Genomic DNA, 14,458 nt, shown 5'->3' on the forward strand with positions numbered 1-14,458 from the left:
AACTTTGTCATCAAAGTCTGGCATTCTCTGGATTTGTGGAGTTTAAGACAACTGGGAACTCTGAAAAAAACTAGGTTAAATCATGACATCAGTGATCTTCAGGTCAGAGCTCTAGGAAGAGGCCTGAGTTTCCGACTTGGAATTCCAAGTCGGAACAAGGAGCTTGTTTTTTTCCTAGTTCCCAGTTGTTTTGAACTCACTGGTGTCTGAGATTTCCCCGTTCTGTGTTTCCAGTTGTTTTGAATGCAGCTGAAGTCATGCTGGATTGACAGCATGGCCAATGTATTTAATATTTTCTGGCCAGTGGTGTGAATGTGAATGTTTATCATTTTAAGCTTGGAAAAGTGAGCCTTTAAACCAGACTTGGACCACCTCTCCACTGAATAGCAGGCTAGTGATTGCTTTGCAGTTAGCTAACGCTTGCAATTAGCCACTGATTCCTTCCAAACCACTCTGTTGAATTTGCGATTTCCAACTTGTTGTGTAATGTTAATGTCCAATGGCCGATGAGCACCGATATGTTTTATCTATAATTTATCTTCATATGACAAGGATTTGCCAGTAGATTGTCAACACAATTCTTGAAGATGACTGCTTGTCTAGCTTTCTATCTACAATCATTTTGAAAGTATGATGTTGACAAAAAGTATGATGTTGACATGATCAGTCCAATCAAGGCTACAGTAGTAGTAGTAGTAGTAGATATGTGATTTGACGTAATTTTATCTGTGCCCAATAACCTTGAGCCTTATTGGATGGGCACTTCTAATGTAAATCTATGGCAGAACCCAATTTTCGAGTTCTCCCCGTAGATTTTGTGGTGACGTAGTGTCCCCATGAATGACATAACACTGATCCAATCACTGCGCAGCTAGAGAACATTAGCAACGCGTCCGCTCTGTATTTTCCGCTGGCTGCCCCACCACCACAGAAAGCACTGAGCTAGGCTGAAACATCTGCATTTTGTGGGTCTTTCACAATGACCGGTAGGTAGCAACTGTGCCTACAAGACTACTTGGTCTGAAAAGTGAAATCACAGTCAGATTTTTTTGTTGTGTGCGATAGATGACAGCAGAAAAATATTTCAAAGTACGTAATACAACTAAAAAAGTATTTACAAGCAAAACCAGCCAAGATTACCATTTGTACAACATAACTGTCATCGATTGGCCCACATACTGCACATTTTAGCTGGCCCTGCCATCAGTAGATTTCTGCCTACGCCACTGAATTGAACTAAATGAAAACCTAGAGTGCATTTTCAGAAGCTATTCATTAGACTTCTACTTCTTTTACTGTTTACCATTACTCCACAATGATTGTTGCGACACCTCAGTCTCATAAGCAGGCCACAAATATCTGTTTTCTTTGTACTTGTACTGTGGAAAGCAGAAATTGACCGAAATGGCAATGTCATGTGATTTAAAATCTGAAAAAAAGAAGAAGTGGGAGATATTGACCAATACTGGGCATGTGTTGATTAGTGGGAGGACAAGCATCCTTCATGGGATAACAGTAAGTCTGTACAGGATGACATCAGAAAGGAGTGAATAATATGCCTCTTCTCAAGTCTTCTCTGCCTTCATATGACCTGTAATGAGCAGTTTTGTATGAGTGATTTTACACCTTTCTAAGCTTGATGAAGTTAACAAACTAAAAATCATCTTCATAAATAATATTTTATTGGTTGATCATCATCATCGTCATCAACAAAAAACAACAACAGAGAGAACAAAAACAGTGACAGCAGCCCCCCCCCCCCCACACACACACACACACTGACCCTTTCAGAATTATACTATTCTTCTAATGTAAATTATTCTAAAAAGTATTCTGAAAAATTACATTATTTTGATAAAGAAGGTAGGACTAGGTATCTATGCATTTTTAATGGAGCTACTACTATAGGATATTTGAGTGACGGGATGGAGGTTATCAAATTAACTTCACGCCTCAGCACTCTAATCTTCCTTTCTGTCCCATTGTTATTCTAGCAAGGGGTGAGTGGAGGAGGGAACAAAAAGTAATGGAATAGCCTTCAGGCGTAGCGACATTCTTATGGTCAAACTGAGGATTCCAGGCTGAAAGAATTTCCCGCTATCGCAATATGACCAAAATATTTGACATGTAGCCCAGTTTAGCTATAGACGTCTTACAGACCAAATGCATTGTGAAAAAAAGTGGTTCCTGTTTAAACTTCTTCATAATAGCACTTCGTCATCGCTTGAAGACAGCGTGTTCTGATGTATATTGACAGCACTTGAGAAGACTGGGAAGTGTGCGGACGATGTCGGTCGTCAGGTGGAATGTTGTACTTTGGTTATGTATATACTGTGGCTGCACCTTTGCGCAAACAACCTCCGGAGAAGGTAAGTCATTCATACACGTGTTCAAGATGACGTCCGAATGATATACATTGTTGTGTATACGTTGACGAGCACGCTGTATATACTGTATAATTTGATCATATTTTCAGATTAACAATAGTTTTCTTTTCAATTCTCCTGGTAGTAATATGCCTCTGTATTGTACATTACACTGCTAAAATGAATCAAATTATACTTGTATTTATATATATTTTTTAAATAGAATATAAAGTTTTGTATAATGTAATTTCTGCCACAGTCTGTGCACTTTACAGTATTTACATTTCATGCCAGAACACCATGTTATTTGAGAGCTGCAAAAGGCTTACATTATGGGTCAAATAAACCACTTTTACTTCCAATCCTCTCCCGTCGTTCCCCGCCTCTGTCCCCTCTCTCCTCTTCCTTTCAGTGGAGCTCTTCAACTCAGTCAAACAGGCCAGTCTGAAATGGACATCTTATCCAGACCCAAAAGCAGTACGTAGGATAGCTACCCATTCTGCTCTCTATGTCTAGCAGAAACACTAGATGCTGTGGAGGTTTAGACCAGTTACTTTATAGATCATTCATGAAATACATTTTTGTCCGGTTTCCCTGACACAGTTTAAGCACGAGAATCTCTGTTGAAGAGGCTTTTAGTCCATTACTTGGTTAAATCTGTATGAGGGAAACTGCCCCCTGGTGTTTTTGGCCCTGTCCTACAGTAGGCCTATGGCTGTATGCCTAATAACATGTTGTATCCTCCTCTCCTGTCACTCTAGTGGAGTGAGAAATTACTGAAGATGGGTTCAGAGACCCAAGTCCCAGTCTATCAAGCCTGCGCTGTCAATAACAAACCCAGTTCAAGATCACTACTGACTAATTGGATTGCACGGAAGGATGCCCTGCACCTGCTATTGGACCTACAATTCGCCCAGGAAGAGGAGTCATCATCTAATCAGCTGAGTCCACTCCAGGTCCACCTTCTGGAATCAGACTCTCCACTCACCAAATTTAGTGAATCCCAGAATCCCCTCAATCTAAAAACCTCTCAGACTTTCAGCGCCACAACAGAAGTGCATCAGATCAAGGAGTACCTTAAAAACAGCCTGGAATTAGTGTTAAACACTGAGCCTCTCTCACACAACGGCTTCCATCTTGGATTCACCTACTCAGGGCCCTGCATCTTCCTATCCTCTGTCAGGCTGTACTACAGGAGATGTACTCGTTTGGTCAGCCACCTTGTTGGGTTTGAGGGAGCGTCTGCAGGAGCGGGGCCATTGACAGGGTCCTGTGTTGAAGGCGCCGTGGGGGTAGAGGGGCAAGTGGAGCCCCCTCAGAGGGAGTGCCAGGTGAATGGGGCGTGGGGTCCACTGCAAGGGGGGTGCACCTGCGCCCCGGGTCACCAAGAAAAGGTGGACTCTTGTGAAGGTATGTGACGACCAACCCGAAAAACACCACTAGGATGAGTTTGACTCTAGTAGATACACAGTATATTTTTTGGGACAGGAGTTTTTCCAGGTTAGGTCGCATAGTCGGGAAAAGCTCCTGGCCCCATGCATCTTATAAGGGCTAGCCGTCTATTTGTATAGTAGCCTTGACAGATTTATTTGGGTTTCTTCCAACAGCCTGTGGAGTTGGATACTACAAGGCAGCCAATGAGAGTGGGGGTTGTCGCTCGTGTCCACCCAACAGGAAGACGGACAGGGAGGGTGCAGAAGGGTGTGACTGTCGTCAGGGGTACTTCAGCCTCCCGGGTGACCCGTATGTCATGGGGTGCACACGTAAGACACTCCGACGAGTTCCTCAAACCACATTATTTTTGTAATTTCGCAGAAGTATCAAGCAAGATTTATGGATGAGTTGTGCAGAATGTAGTAAATAGTTCAACAACTTGCTTCAACTGAATAGGGATGTGCCATATTAGAGGAGTCAGAGAGGGTCATTCATGAATCTTAATAACAATGGGAAACAGGTTTGTAGATGACAACCATGTTTCTTTCATTTCCTAATTTTCTGATGTTGCAATATCTCGAGCTGTTTGGAACTTAGTATTTTTCTTCCACAGGACCACCCTCTGCTCCTGTAAATGTAACAGTCCAGCGCCTCAATGACTCAATACTGACTCTGCTTTGGGACCCTCCCATTGACCTGGGGGGGAGGCAGGAAGTGATGTATGACGTGGAATGCTCAGAGAGAGAGGGAGGGACTGATGGTCAGTGGGCAGTGTGTGGGGAGGCGGTCATCTTTCTTCCTGCCTCAGCGGGACTGACCGTCACTGCAGTCAACCTCACATGGGTCAGCCCATGGTCGGACTACCGGCTGTCGGTCCAGGCAAGAAATTATGTGTCATTCCACCAGGGGGCAGCAGCGTCATCAACAGCATCCATAATCATTCATAGATGTGAGTCTGTCTGGATGATGTCATTACTACTACTTCATTCTAACACAGCTGTAACTGCTGCTGCTGATACAACGGGTGGGTCTAATCCTGAATGCTGATTGGTTAAAACTAAGGAAGAACGTGTGAGTCATGATCAAGATAAGAATTGTACCATCCTACTGTGAGCCCTTATCATATCACATTTCATAACATTTCATAGTGAGTTTGGATGATGTTATCACATTTGGCATCGCTGTTACGGTATATTAACAAAACCAAAATGGCAGATGCTAACAACGATGCTTAAAGATAATCATGACTCAGAGCACTAACCTTGGCTGTTAAAAGCCTCACTGTGCCGATGCACACATGTGCAAGGTTATGGGTAACACATACAGCTCATTTCCTTTTGATGTAGAAGGACATGGAATGTCAGGACAGATATGAATCCAACCCACTTCAAATGATGTGAAGATACCCGTCTGTCTACAGGGAAATCTCTAGTGATAAACACCCCTGGTTCCATCCCCCTGGATCCCCACCACTCCCATGTGGAAGGTCCCTCTCCCTGGCTGATCATAGGAGCTCTACTGGGAGTCCTACTGCTGTTGATTCTGGTCCCTGCTGCTGTTTATTCTTTGCTACGCAAATACACCAAGCTCAGGTAAATACACCAAGCTCAGGTAAATACACCAAGTTCAGGTAAATACACCAAGCTCAGGTAAATACACCAAGCTCAGGTAAATACACCAAGCTCAGGTAATTACACCAAGCTCAGGTAATTACACCAAGCTCAGGTAATTACACCAAGCTCAGGTAATTACACCAAGCTCAGGTAATTACACCAAGGTCAGGTAAATACACCAAGCTCAGGTAATTACACCAAGCTCAGGTAAATACACCAAGCTCAGGTAAATACACCAAGCTCAGGTAAATACACCAAGCTCAGGTAAATTACACCAAGCTCAGGTAAATACACCAAGCTCAGGCAAACCCAGAATGCCCACCTGGGGACCAGAGGAGGCTGGTGGGAGGAGGGGCTCATTGTCATGTCTGAAATGGAATTATTGGAACCGTATCAAACATATGGAAATCACGTTTGACTCTGTTCCAAAAATTACATTCCAGCCATTACAATGAGCCCGTCCTCCTATAGCTCCTCCCACCAGCCTCCTCTGCTGGGGACAGAGCCTTTGTGATCTAGCTTGGATGTAGAGGTTCATATATATATATATATATATATATATTTATTTATTTTCCAGTCATGACCAGGAGGTGGAGCTGCTGCCTTCTCCCTCAGGTGTGAGCTATGGTCGTAATGAGGGCCCACACGCTGCCCCTCAGGAAGACAACAGTGAGTCTGACACGGCCAATAATTCACTATAAACAGTAGACACAGCATTTGACTCAGATAGACAGGACTGTCAGATGAACTATGTAGATAACAGTGTTGTGTCCCCATTTGACTCCCCCTCCGTTCTCTTTTGCCCCCCTCTCCTCTCTCTCGTCTCCTATAGTGGTGTTGGTACCTGGTGTGGTTCAGTTGCTGGAGAGTGTTGGTGACAAACTACTTACCAGTCTGAGGGATGTCCTGGTGGACAGGAACCAGCTGACCCTGGGAAAGGAGCTGGGAGCTGGTCAGTCAAGGAGACGTATCATATAACATTCTATTCTAGTCTGCAGCCTGCTTTTCTATTCTATCCTGATAATGAAGCATGTTCCGGTGAATTATAATGGGTTTTGACTGTACCTCCAGGAGAGTTTGGCTCTGTCTACGAGGGGATCTTTACTCCAGAGGAAGGGATAGACATCAAAGTAGCTGTCAAGACTATGAGAGGTACGCATCATTCAGGGAATTATCCCCATGTAACACGAATGGATATCTTGAAATATCCCCATGTAAAATGAATGGATATCTTGAAATATCCCCATGTAAAATGAATGGATATCTTGAAATATCCCCATGTAAAATGAATGGATATCTTGAAATATCCCCATGTAACATGAATGGATATCTTGAAATATCCCCATGTAACATGAATGGATATCTTGAAATATCCCCATGTAAAATGAATGGATATCTTGAAATATCCCCATGTAACATGAATGGATATCTTGAAATATCCCCATGTAACATGAATGGATATCTTGAAATATCCCCATGTAAAATGAATGGATATCTTGAAATATCCCCATGTAACATGAATGCAGCCTATTCCTTAGTACTGTATGTCTGTAGCACAGGATGCTGTTGAGGGGAGGACAGCCCATAATAATGGCTGAATGGAATGTTTTCAAACACATGGGAACCAATATGTTTGATACCATTCTATTTGTTCCATTCCAGCCATTAATGAGCCCGACCTCACCTGTGGTTTATATAGCTTATACCGTATGTTTTCTCCCTATGTGGCTTCAGTTGGACTCGACAGGCAGGAGGACTTAGAGTCGTTTCTGAAGGAAGCAGAGATCATGCAGCACTTTGACCATAAAAACGTTGTCAAACTTCTTGGTAATTCTGCCCTACTAGCTCACCTTACTCTGTGACGTATTTTAATGCCGACTTTAATGCTATCAATCAACATTCCATTCATCCTTCAAATTCTTGTTGCAGTATTGGTATCCTCTGAAAGTACCTGTGTTTGTCCTGCAGGGGTCACCTTGGAGCAGGATTCTCCTTTGCCAGTCCCTCTGGTGATACTACCCTTCATGAAGCATGGAGACCTGCGCCGGTTCCTCATCGCTACCCGCTACGGGGATATTCCCATGGTGAGACACACACACCCACACACAAAGAGGCATGGACACAAGGACGCACATCACACGTGCACAGTCTCTGACTAATATGTATAATCTAAATGAATACCTCTTCCCTCCTCACAGTTTGTGCCTCACCAGAGTCTTCTGCGCTTCATGGTTGACATTGCAGCAGGGATGGAGTATCTGAGTTCACATGGCTTTTTGCACAGGGACCTGGCTGCACGCAACTGCATGTAAGTCCACCAGGGGGTGCCAGTCAGTCAGAGTGTACTTTACACGGAAGCCTCAGATAAGAAAGGCCGCATCTATGTCACAGGAGGTCGGTGGCACCTTAATTGGGGAGGACGGGCTGGTGGTAATGGATGGAGTGGAATTGTATCAAATACATCCAACGCATGTGTTTGATGCCATTCCATTTGCGTCATTCTAGCCATTATTATGAGCCGTCCTCCCCTCAAATCAAATCAAATCAAATGTATTTATATAGCCCTTCGTACATCAGCTGATATCTCAAAGTGCTGTACAGAAACCCAGCCTAAAACCCCAAACAGCAAGCAATGCAGGTGTAGAAGCACGGTGGCTAGGAAAAACTCCCTAGAAAGGCCAAAACCTAGGAAGAAACCTAGAGAGGAACCAGGCTATGTGGGGTGGCCAGTCCTCTTCTGGCTGTGCCGGGTGGAGATTATAACAAAACATGGTCAAGATGTTCAAATGTTCATAAATGACCAGCATGGTCGAATAATAATAAGGCAGAATAGTTGAAACTGGAGCAGCAGCACAGTCAGGTGGACTGGGGACAGCAAGGAGTCATCATGTCAGGTATTCCTGGGGCATGGTCCTCAGCAGCCTCCACTGATCTATGTCCACACCATTGGTATTCAGCTAAGGGAATACTATACGATGAAACCTACCAACATGTTCAATGACGATGGGTAAGGTTCTTCCAGGCCTTCGAGGACATGGTACCAAGAAACACAGACTGATATCAGGATAGTGGGATGGATGGATGCACCAGTTGGTAAATCAATTGAAACCAAGCCTTGTCACATTGAATATGCCTACAGATCACCATGCAATAGTAAAGATGTTTTCTTCGTAGCTGTAAGTAGATATTATTAAATAGTGTATACCGTAGTTGACTACCAGTCAGACTTGTTGTGTTTGTATCTGTGTGTGTCTGCGCTCGTGTGTGTCTTTCCCAGGTTGGGGATGATGTGTGTGTGTGTGTGTGTCTTTCCCAGGTTGGGGGATGATATGTGTATGTGTGTGTCTTTCCCAGGTTGGGGTATGACGTGTGTGTGTGTGTGTGTGTGTGTGTGTGTGTATCTTTTCTAGGTTGGGGGATGATGTGTATGTGTGTGTGTGTGTGTCTTTTCCAGGTTGGGGGATGACTTGCGCGTGTGTGTGGCTGACTTTGGCCTCTCCAAGAAGACATACAGCAACAACTACTACAGACAGACAGTGACTATCCGAATGCCGGTCAAGTGGATGGCCATAGAGAGCCTTTCAGAGTCCATCTTTACTAGCAAGAGTGACGTGGTAAGTCACACATGACTAAGAGATGACTTACTTGCATGACATCTGACTGACCCATCACTTGGACCAGCAGTGTGAGCTGACCCTGTGACCTGACCAGGGCAAACTCATTACTGAAGCTAGCAGAGGGTGATCATAAAGATAGCTGTAAATAACTGGCTGTTATGCCAATGCATGTTTAAATTGAAGAAAGTGTGTGTGTGTGTGTCCCTTTACTACAGTGGTCATTTGCTGTCACCATGTGGGAGATAGTGTCCAGGGGAAGGACACCGTATCCTGGGGTCCACAACCATGAGCTCCTGGAGCTGCTGAACGCTGGACACAGACTCAAGCTTCCTGAGTGTGATGACAAACTGTGAGTCCTCACTTTATTCTTGTCTAGTTTAGTAGCATGACCTCACTTGTTATGGAGTCAATGGGGGAATGTAGCTCAATGCATGTTCACAAGAACTGATGCTAGTTTTGTGAACGTAGATATGGTTACCAGTAGCCTGTGTTTACAATGTAATGTGTGAGTGCAATAATTAATTGAATTTGAAGCTGTATTTAGTGAAAACTTCAGTTTATAGATTCACACAGAGTTGCTGACAACTTGGGCCATGTTTGAATCCCACTGGGCAAAAACTGGTTGAATCAATGTTGTTTCCACGTCATTTCAGCCAAAATCTGTAATGTGATGACGTTGAATCAATGTTGTTTCCACGTCATTTCAGCCAAAATCTGTAATGTGATGACGTTGAATCAATGTTGTTTCCACGTCATTTCAGCCAAAATCTGTAATGTGATGACGTTGAATCAATGTTGTTTCCACGTCATTTCAGCCAAAATCTGTAATGTGATGACGTTGAATCAATGTTGTTTCCACGTCATTTCAGCCAAAATCTGTAATGTGATGACGTTGAATCAACGTGGAAAACTGATTGGATTAGCAACAAGTCATCCATTTTTTCACCCAACTTTTAACCTTCATCCAATGACAGGGTGACATTTTTGGTCGATTTCACGTTGAATTCACGTTATTTGACAACTCAACCAAATGTAAATCAAAGCCAGTGGTGAAAAAAAGTACTCAATTGTCATACTTGAGTAAAGAAAGATACCTTAATAGAAAAAGACCTCAAGTGAAAGTGAAAGTCACTCAGTAAAATACTACTTGAGTAAAAGTCTAAAAGTATCTGGTTTTAAATGTACTTAAGTACAGATGTGGAAGAAATACTAAATTGTCATACTTGAGTAAAAGTATGAAGTAAAAGTAAATGCTGTACATCAAATTCCTTTTATTAAGTAAACCAGATGGCATGATGTTCTTGTTTTTTACATCTACGGACAGCCAGGGACACACTCCAACACTCAGACATTATTTACAAATGCAGTATTTGTGTTTAGTGAGTCCTCCAGATCAGAGGCAGTAGGGTTGACAACACGTTATATTAATATTTATGTGAAATGGACCATATTGCTGTCCTGCTGAGCATTCAAAATGTGACGAGTACTTTTGGGTATCAGGGAAAATGTATGGAGTAAAAAGTACATATTTTCTTCAGTGTGTGTGTGTCTTTTCCAGTTTGGGGGATGACGTGTGTTATATACAGTGCCTTGCGAAAGTATTCGGCCCCCTTGAACTTTGCGACCTTTTGCCACATTTCAGGCTTCAAACATAAAGATATAAAACTGTATTTTTTTGTGAAGAATCAACAACAAGTGGGACACAATCATGAAGTGGAACGACATTTATTGGATATTTAAAACTTTTTTAACAAATCAAAAACTGAAAAATTGGGCGTGCAAAATTATTCAGCCCCCTTAAGTTAATACTTTGTAGCGCCACCTTTTGCTGCGATTACAGCTGTAAGTCGCTTGGGGTATGTCTCTATCAGTTTTGCACATCGAGAGACTGACATTTTTTCCCATTCCTCCTTGCAAAACAGCTCGAGCTCAGTGAGGTTGGATGGAGAGCATTTGTGAACAGCAGTTTTCAGTTCTTTCCACAGATTCTCGATTGGATTCAGGTCTGGACTTTGACTTGGCCATTCTAACACCTGGATATGTTTATTTTTGAACCATTCCATTGTAGATTTTGCTTTATGTTTTGGATCATTGTCTTGTTGGAAGACAAATCTCCGTCCCAGTCGCAGGTCTTTTGCAGACTCCTTCAGGTTTTCTTCCAGAATGGTCCTGTATTTGGCTCCATCCATCTTCCCATCAATTTTAACCATCTTCCCTGTCCCTGCTGAAGAAAAGCAGGCCCAAACCATGATGCTGCCACCACCATGTTTGACAGTGGGGATGGTGTGTTCAGCTGTGTTGCTTTTACGCCAAACATAACGTTTTGCATTGTTGCCAAAAAGTTCAATTTTGGTTTCATCTGACCAGAGCACCTTCTTCCACATGTTTGGTGTGTCTCCCAGGTGGCTTGTGGCAAACTTTAAATGACACTTTTTATGGATATCTTTAAGAAATGGCTTTCTTCTTGCCACTCTTCCATAAAGGCCAGATTTGTGCAATATACGACTGATTGTTGTCCTATGGACAGAGTCTCCCACCTCAGCTGTAGATCTCTGCAGTTCATCCAGAGTGATCATGGGCCTCTTGGCTGCATCTCTGATCAGTCTTCTCCTTGTATGAACTGAAAGTTTAGAGGGACGGCCAGGTCTTGGTAGATTTGCAGTGGTCTGATACTCCTTCCATTTCAATATTATCGCTTGCACAGTGCTCCTTGGGATGTTTAAAGCTTGGGAAATCTTTTTGTATCCAAATCCGACTTTAAACGTCTTCACAACAGTATCTCGGACCTGCCTGGTGTGTTCCTTGTTCTTCATGATGCTCTCTGCGCTTTTGATGGACCTCTGAGACTATCACAGTGCAGGTGCATTTATACGGAGACTTGATTACACACAGGTGGATTGTATTTATCATCATTAGTCATTTAGGTCAACATTGGATCATTCAGAGATCCTCACTGAACTTCTGGAGAGAGTTTGCTGCACTGAAAGGGGCTGAATAATTTTGCACGCCCAATTTCTCAGTTTTTGATTTGTTAAAAAAGTTTGAAATATCCAATAAATGTCGTTCCACTTCATGATTGTGTCCCACTTGTTGTTGATTCTTCACAAAAAAATACAGTTTTATATCTTTATGTTTGAAGCCTGAAATGTGGCAAAAGGTCGCAAAGTTCAAGGGGGCCGAATACTTTCGCAAGGCACTGTATATACATATTGCTGTCCTGCTGAGCATTCAAAATGTGACGAGTACTTTTGGGTATCAGGGAAAATGTATGGAGTAAAAAGTACATATTTTCTTCAGGAATGTAGTGGAGTAAAAGCAAAGTAATGTCCAGATACCCCCCAAAACGACTTAAGTAGTACTTTAAAGTATTTTTACTTAAGTACTTTACACCACTGATCAAAGCTAGATGTTGAACTGACGTCTGTGCCCAGTGGGACATAAAGTGCGCCTGGTTTCTCCCACAATATTTATTGGCTAGCTTCTGGACCTCCCCTGTAGTTCTAACTAATTGAATCAACGTGAGCCTTATTGGCACGACAGGCTGTAACTGAGAGTTGGGCAACATGGAGCATGTCCACAGAGGTGATATTGTCTGTGTAATGAATTATATGTTCACCATGCCTCTCCCTCTCAATCCATCTTCCTTCCTCTCTCTCAATCCATCTTCCTTCCTCTCTCTCTGATACGGTCTCTTTCCTTTGTTCTATCTCAATCCATCTTCTTCTCCCCTTCTCTCTTCCTTTCTGCACTGTCTGATATCTCTCTCTCTCTCTCTCTCTCATCTCATCTCTCTCTCTCTCATATCATATCTCTCTCTCTCATCTCTCTCTCATCTCGCGAGATGAGGGAGAGAAAGTAGATATATATATACTGTATATATGCACTGTATATCTACTCATCTCATCCTTGCACCTCTCATCTCCCCCCTAGTTATGAGGTGATGCTGAGTTGTTGGCACAGGGAGCCAGGACACAGGCCTGATTTCAGGGAGCTGGGGGAGACGCTCAAAGCCCTTCTGTTTGAGCTGCCCCCGCTGGAGGCCAGCCAGGAGGCCCACTACATCAACCAGGGCCTGGAGGCTGCCACTTACAGTCCGTGGGTTGCCGAAGGATATGACAACCCCGGTTTCGAGGAGGGCGCAGTGGGGAACGTGTACCTGCCCACCCCTGTGGGGGCTGGGACTAATGCTAAACCTCCACCAAAGAAAGATGAGGAAGGATATATGTTGTGTACGAAAACTGAGTCTGCTGTGTAGACAGTGGATTAGGAAGGCATTGTGGGTGGTTTATAGATGATATTTGTGAAAGAGACTCTGCTTTTTAAAAACGTTCTCTGGTGTTTTTGTGTTTCAGTCAGTTTGGTGTTTTATGTTCTGTCAGCTACGGTTATAGCCTACAACAATCCAAGCGTGTATGAATGTGTTTATTCCATGCGTCATCTCTGTGGTTAGATACCTCGGCACAAATCAACATATCAAATTTCGATAAATTCAAATCACCTTGACACTTTTATTAGTACAGTATCTTGCTCTCCCTATGTGTGTGTGTGTGTGTGGCAGACAGATTGCTGGACATTACCTTCTCTACTGATGATTGGTGTGCCACAATGTTTCTCCAACTTCTGTAAATAATGTTTGATAATCAAATATGTTTTTTTTATATAATGAACATTGTTTTAGGGATGATCTTTCAAACCCATAACTACATAAAAGCATTACATTTTTCCAGAGTTCAAATTTGCATGAAGAAAGAGTGATATTGTGCAAGAATAGAGTGTGATGTGTCACCAAAGACAGTACAGTATGAAGATAAGCTAAAACTGCTTCTCCAAAAGAAATCCCCGATCACACTTGTTTGCGAGCTCATGGCGACGTTAGCTTGCAATGCTCATGCGTAGATACACGTCATCGGGTCTAACCGTCGTCTCGAGCGGAACTGCGCATATGCAGGCCGTCAAATCAAAGGCACTCCGTTATGAAGTTGTTTTTCACGAAAATGTAAACGTGTCAGTTTGTCACTTTCGCTAGTTTGGAGTAATAACATGTTCAACTACTTAAGACATTGGCTCTGATCTAGGTTGTGCCTTTAGATTTCGAAAAAGTAACAAAGGAATAATTTTTCAATTTTCTCATTGTCTTCTCAAACCCCGGCCTGTCTGTTTGGTCTGTTTCGCTAGCGTTCGCAGCAGTCTCGCGATGTTACGCCTTTGGGCTTAGAAAGTCTGCGGTGTCACCATGTCCAGGTATGGTGTATTCATGACAACTGGGAACTCGAATAGAAACGAGGTCAAATCATGACGTCAGTGATCTTTAGGTCGGAAAGTCGGAGCAAAAAAAAAAGGTCTGAGTGCCCGACTTGGAATACTGAGTTGGAGCAAAAAAATTGTTTCGAGTTCCCCGTTGTTCCCAGTTGTCTTGATTGCACTAAAG

The 14,458-nt window shown here is 43.0% G+C and overlaps 1 protein-coding gene across 2 annotated transcripts; it reads left to right on the top strand.

Moving 5' to 3' along the window:
- The first annotated feature begins 1,989 nt into the window (after window positions 1–1,989).
- On the top strand, window positions 1,990–13,774 carry si:ch73-40a2.1 (tyrosine-protein kinase receptor TYRO3). Of its 2 annotated transcripts, XM_036958173.1 has the most exons (15): window positions 1,990–2,369; window positions 2,779–2,843; window positions 3,128–3,776; window positions 3,974–4,129; window positions 4,414–4,749; window positions 5,221–5,392; window positions 5,991–6,082; window positions 6,246–6,365; window positions 6,485–6,565; window positions 7,148–7,240; window positions 7,382–7,497; window positions 7,612–7,721; window positions 8,868–9,027; window positions 9,246–9,379; window positions 12,961–13,774. In XM_036958173.1, exons 1-15 carry the CDS (start codon window positions 2,288–2,290, stop codon window positions 13,283–13,285), a joined length of 2,691 nt encoding a protein of 896 aa, XP_036814068.1. In that variant the 5' UTR covers window positions 1,990–2,287; the 3' UTR covers window positions 13,286–13,774. The 2 variants fall into 2 exon arrangements, with proteins under 2 accessions (XP_036814068.1, XP_036814069.1); XM_036958174.1 differs by lacking the exon at window positions 2,779–2,843 and having other exon boundaries at window positions 1,997–2,369.
- Window positions 13,775–14,458: the final 684 nt, after the last annotated feature.

This window comes from Oncorhynchus mykiss, chromosome 21, assembly GCF_013265735.2.
Source record: "Oncorhynchus mykiss isolate Arlee chromosome 21, USDA_OmykA_1.1, whole genome shotgun sequence".
Taxonomy (NCBI): domain Eukaryota; kingdom Metazoa; phylum Chordata; class Actinopteri; order Salmoniformes; family Salmonidae; genus Oncorhynchus; species Oncorhynchus mykiss.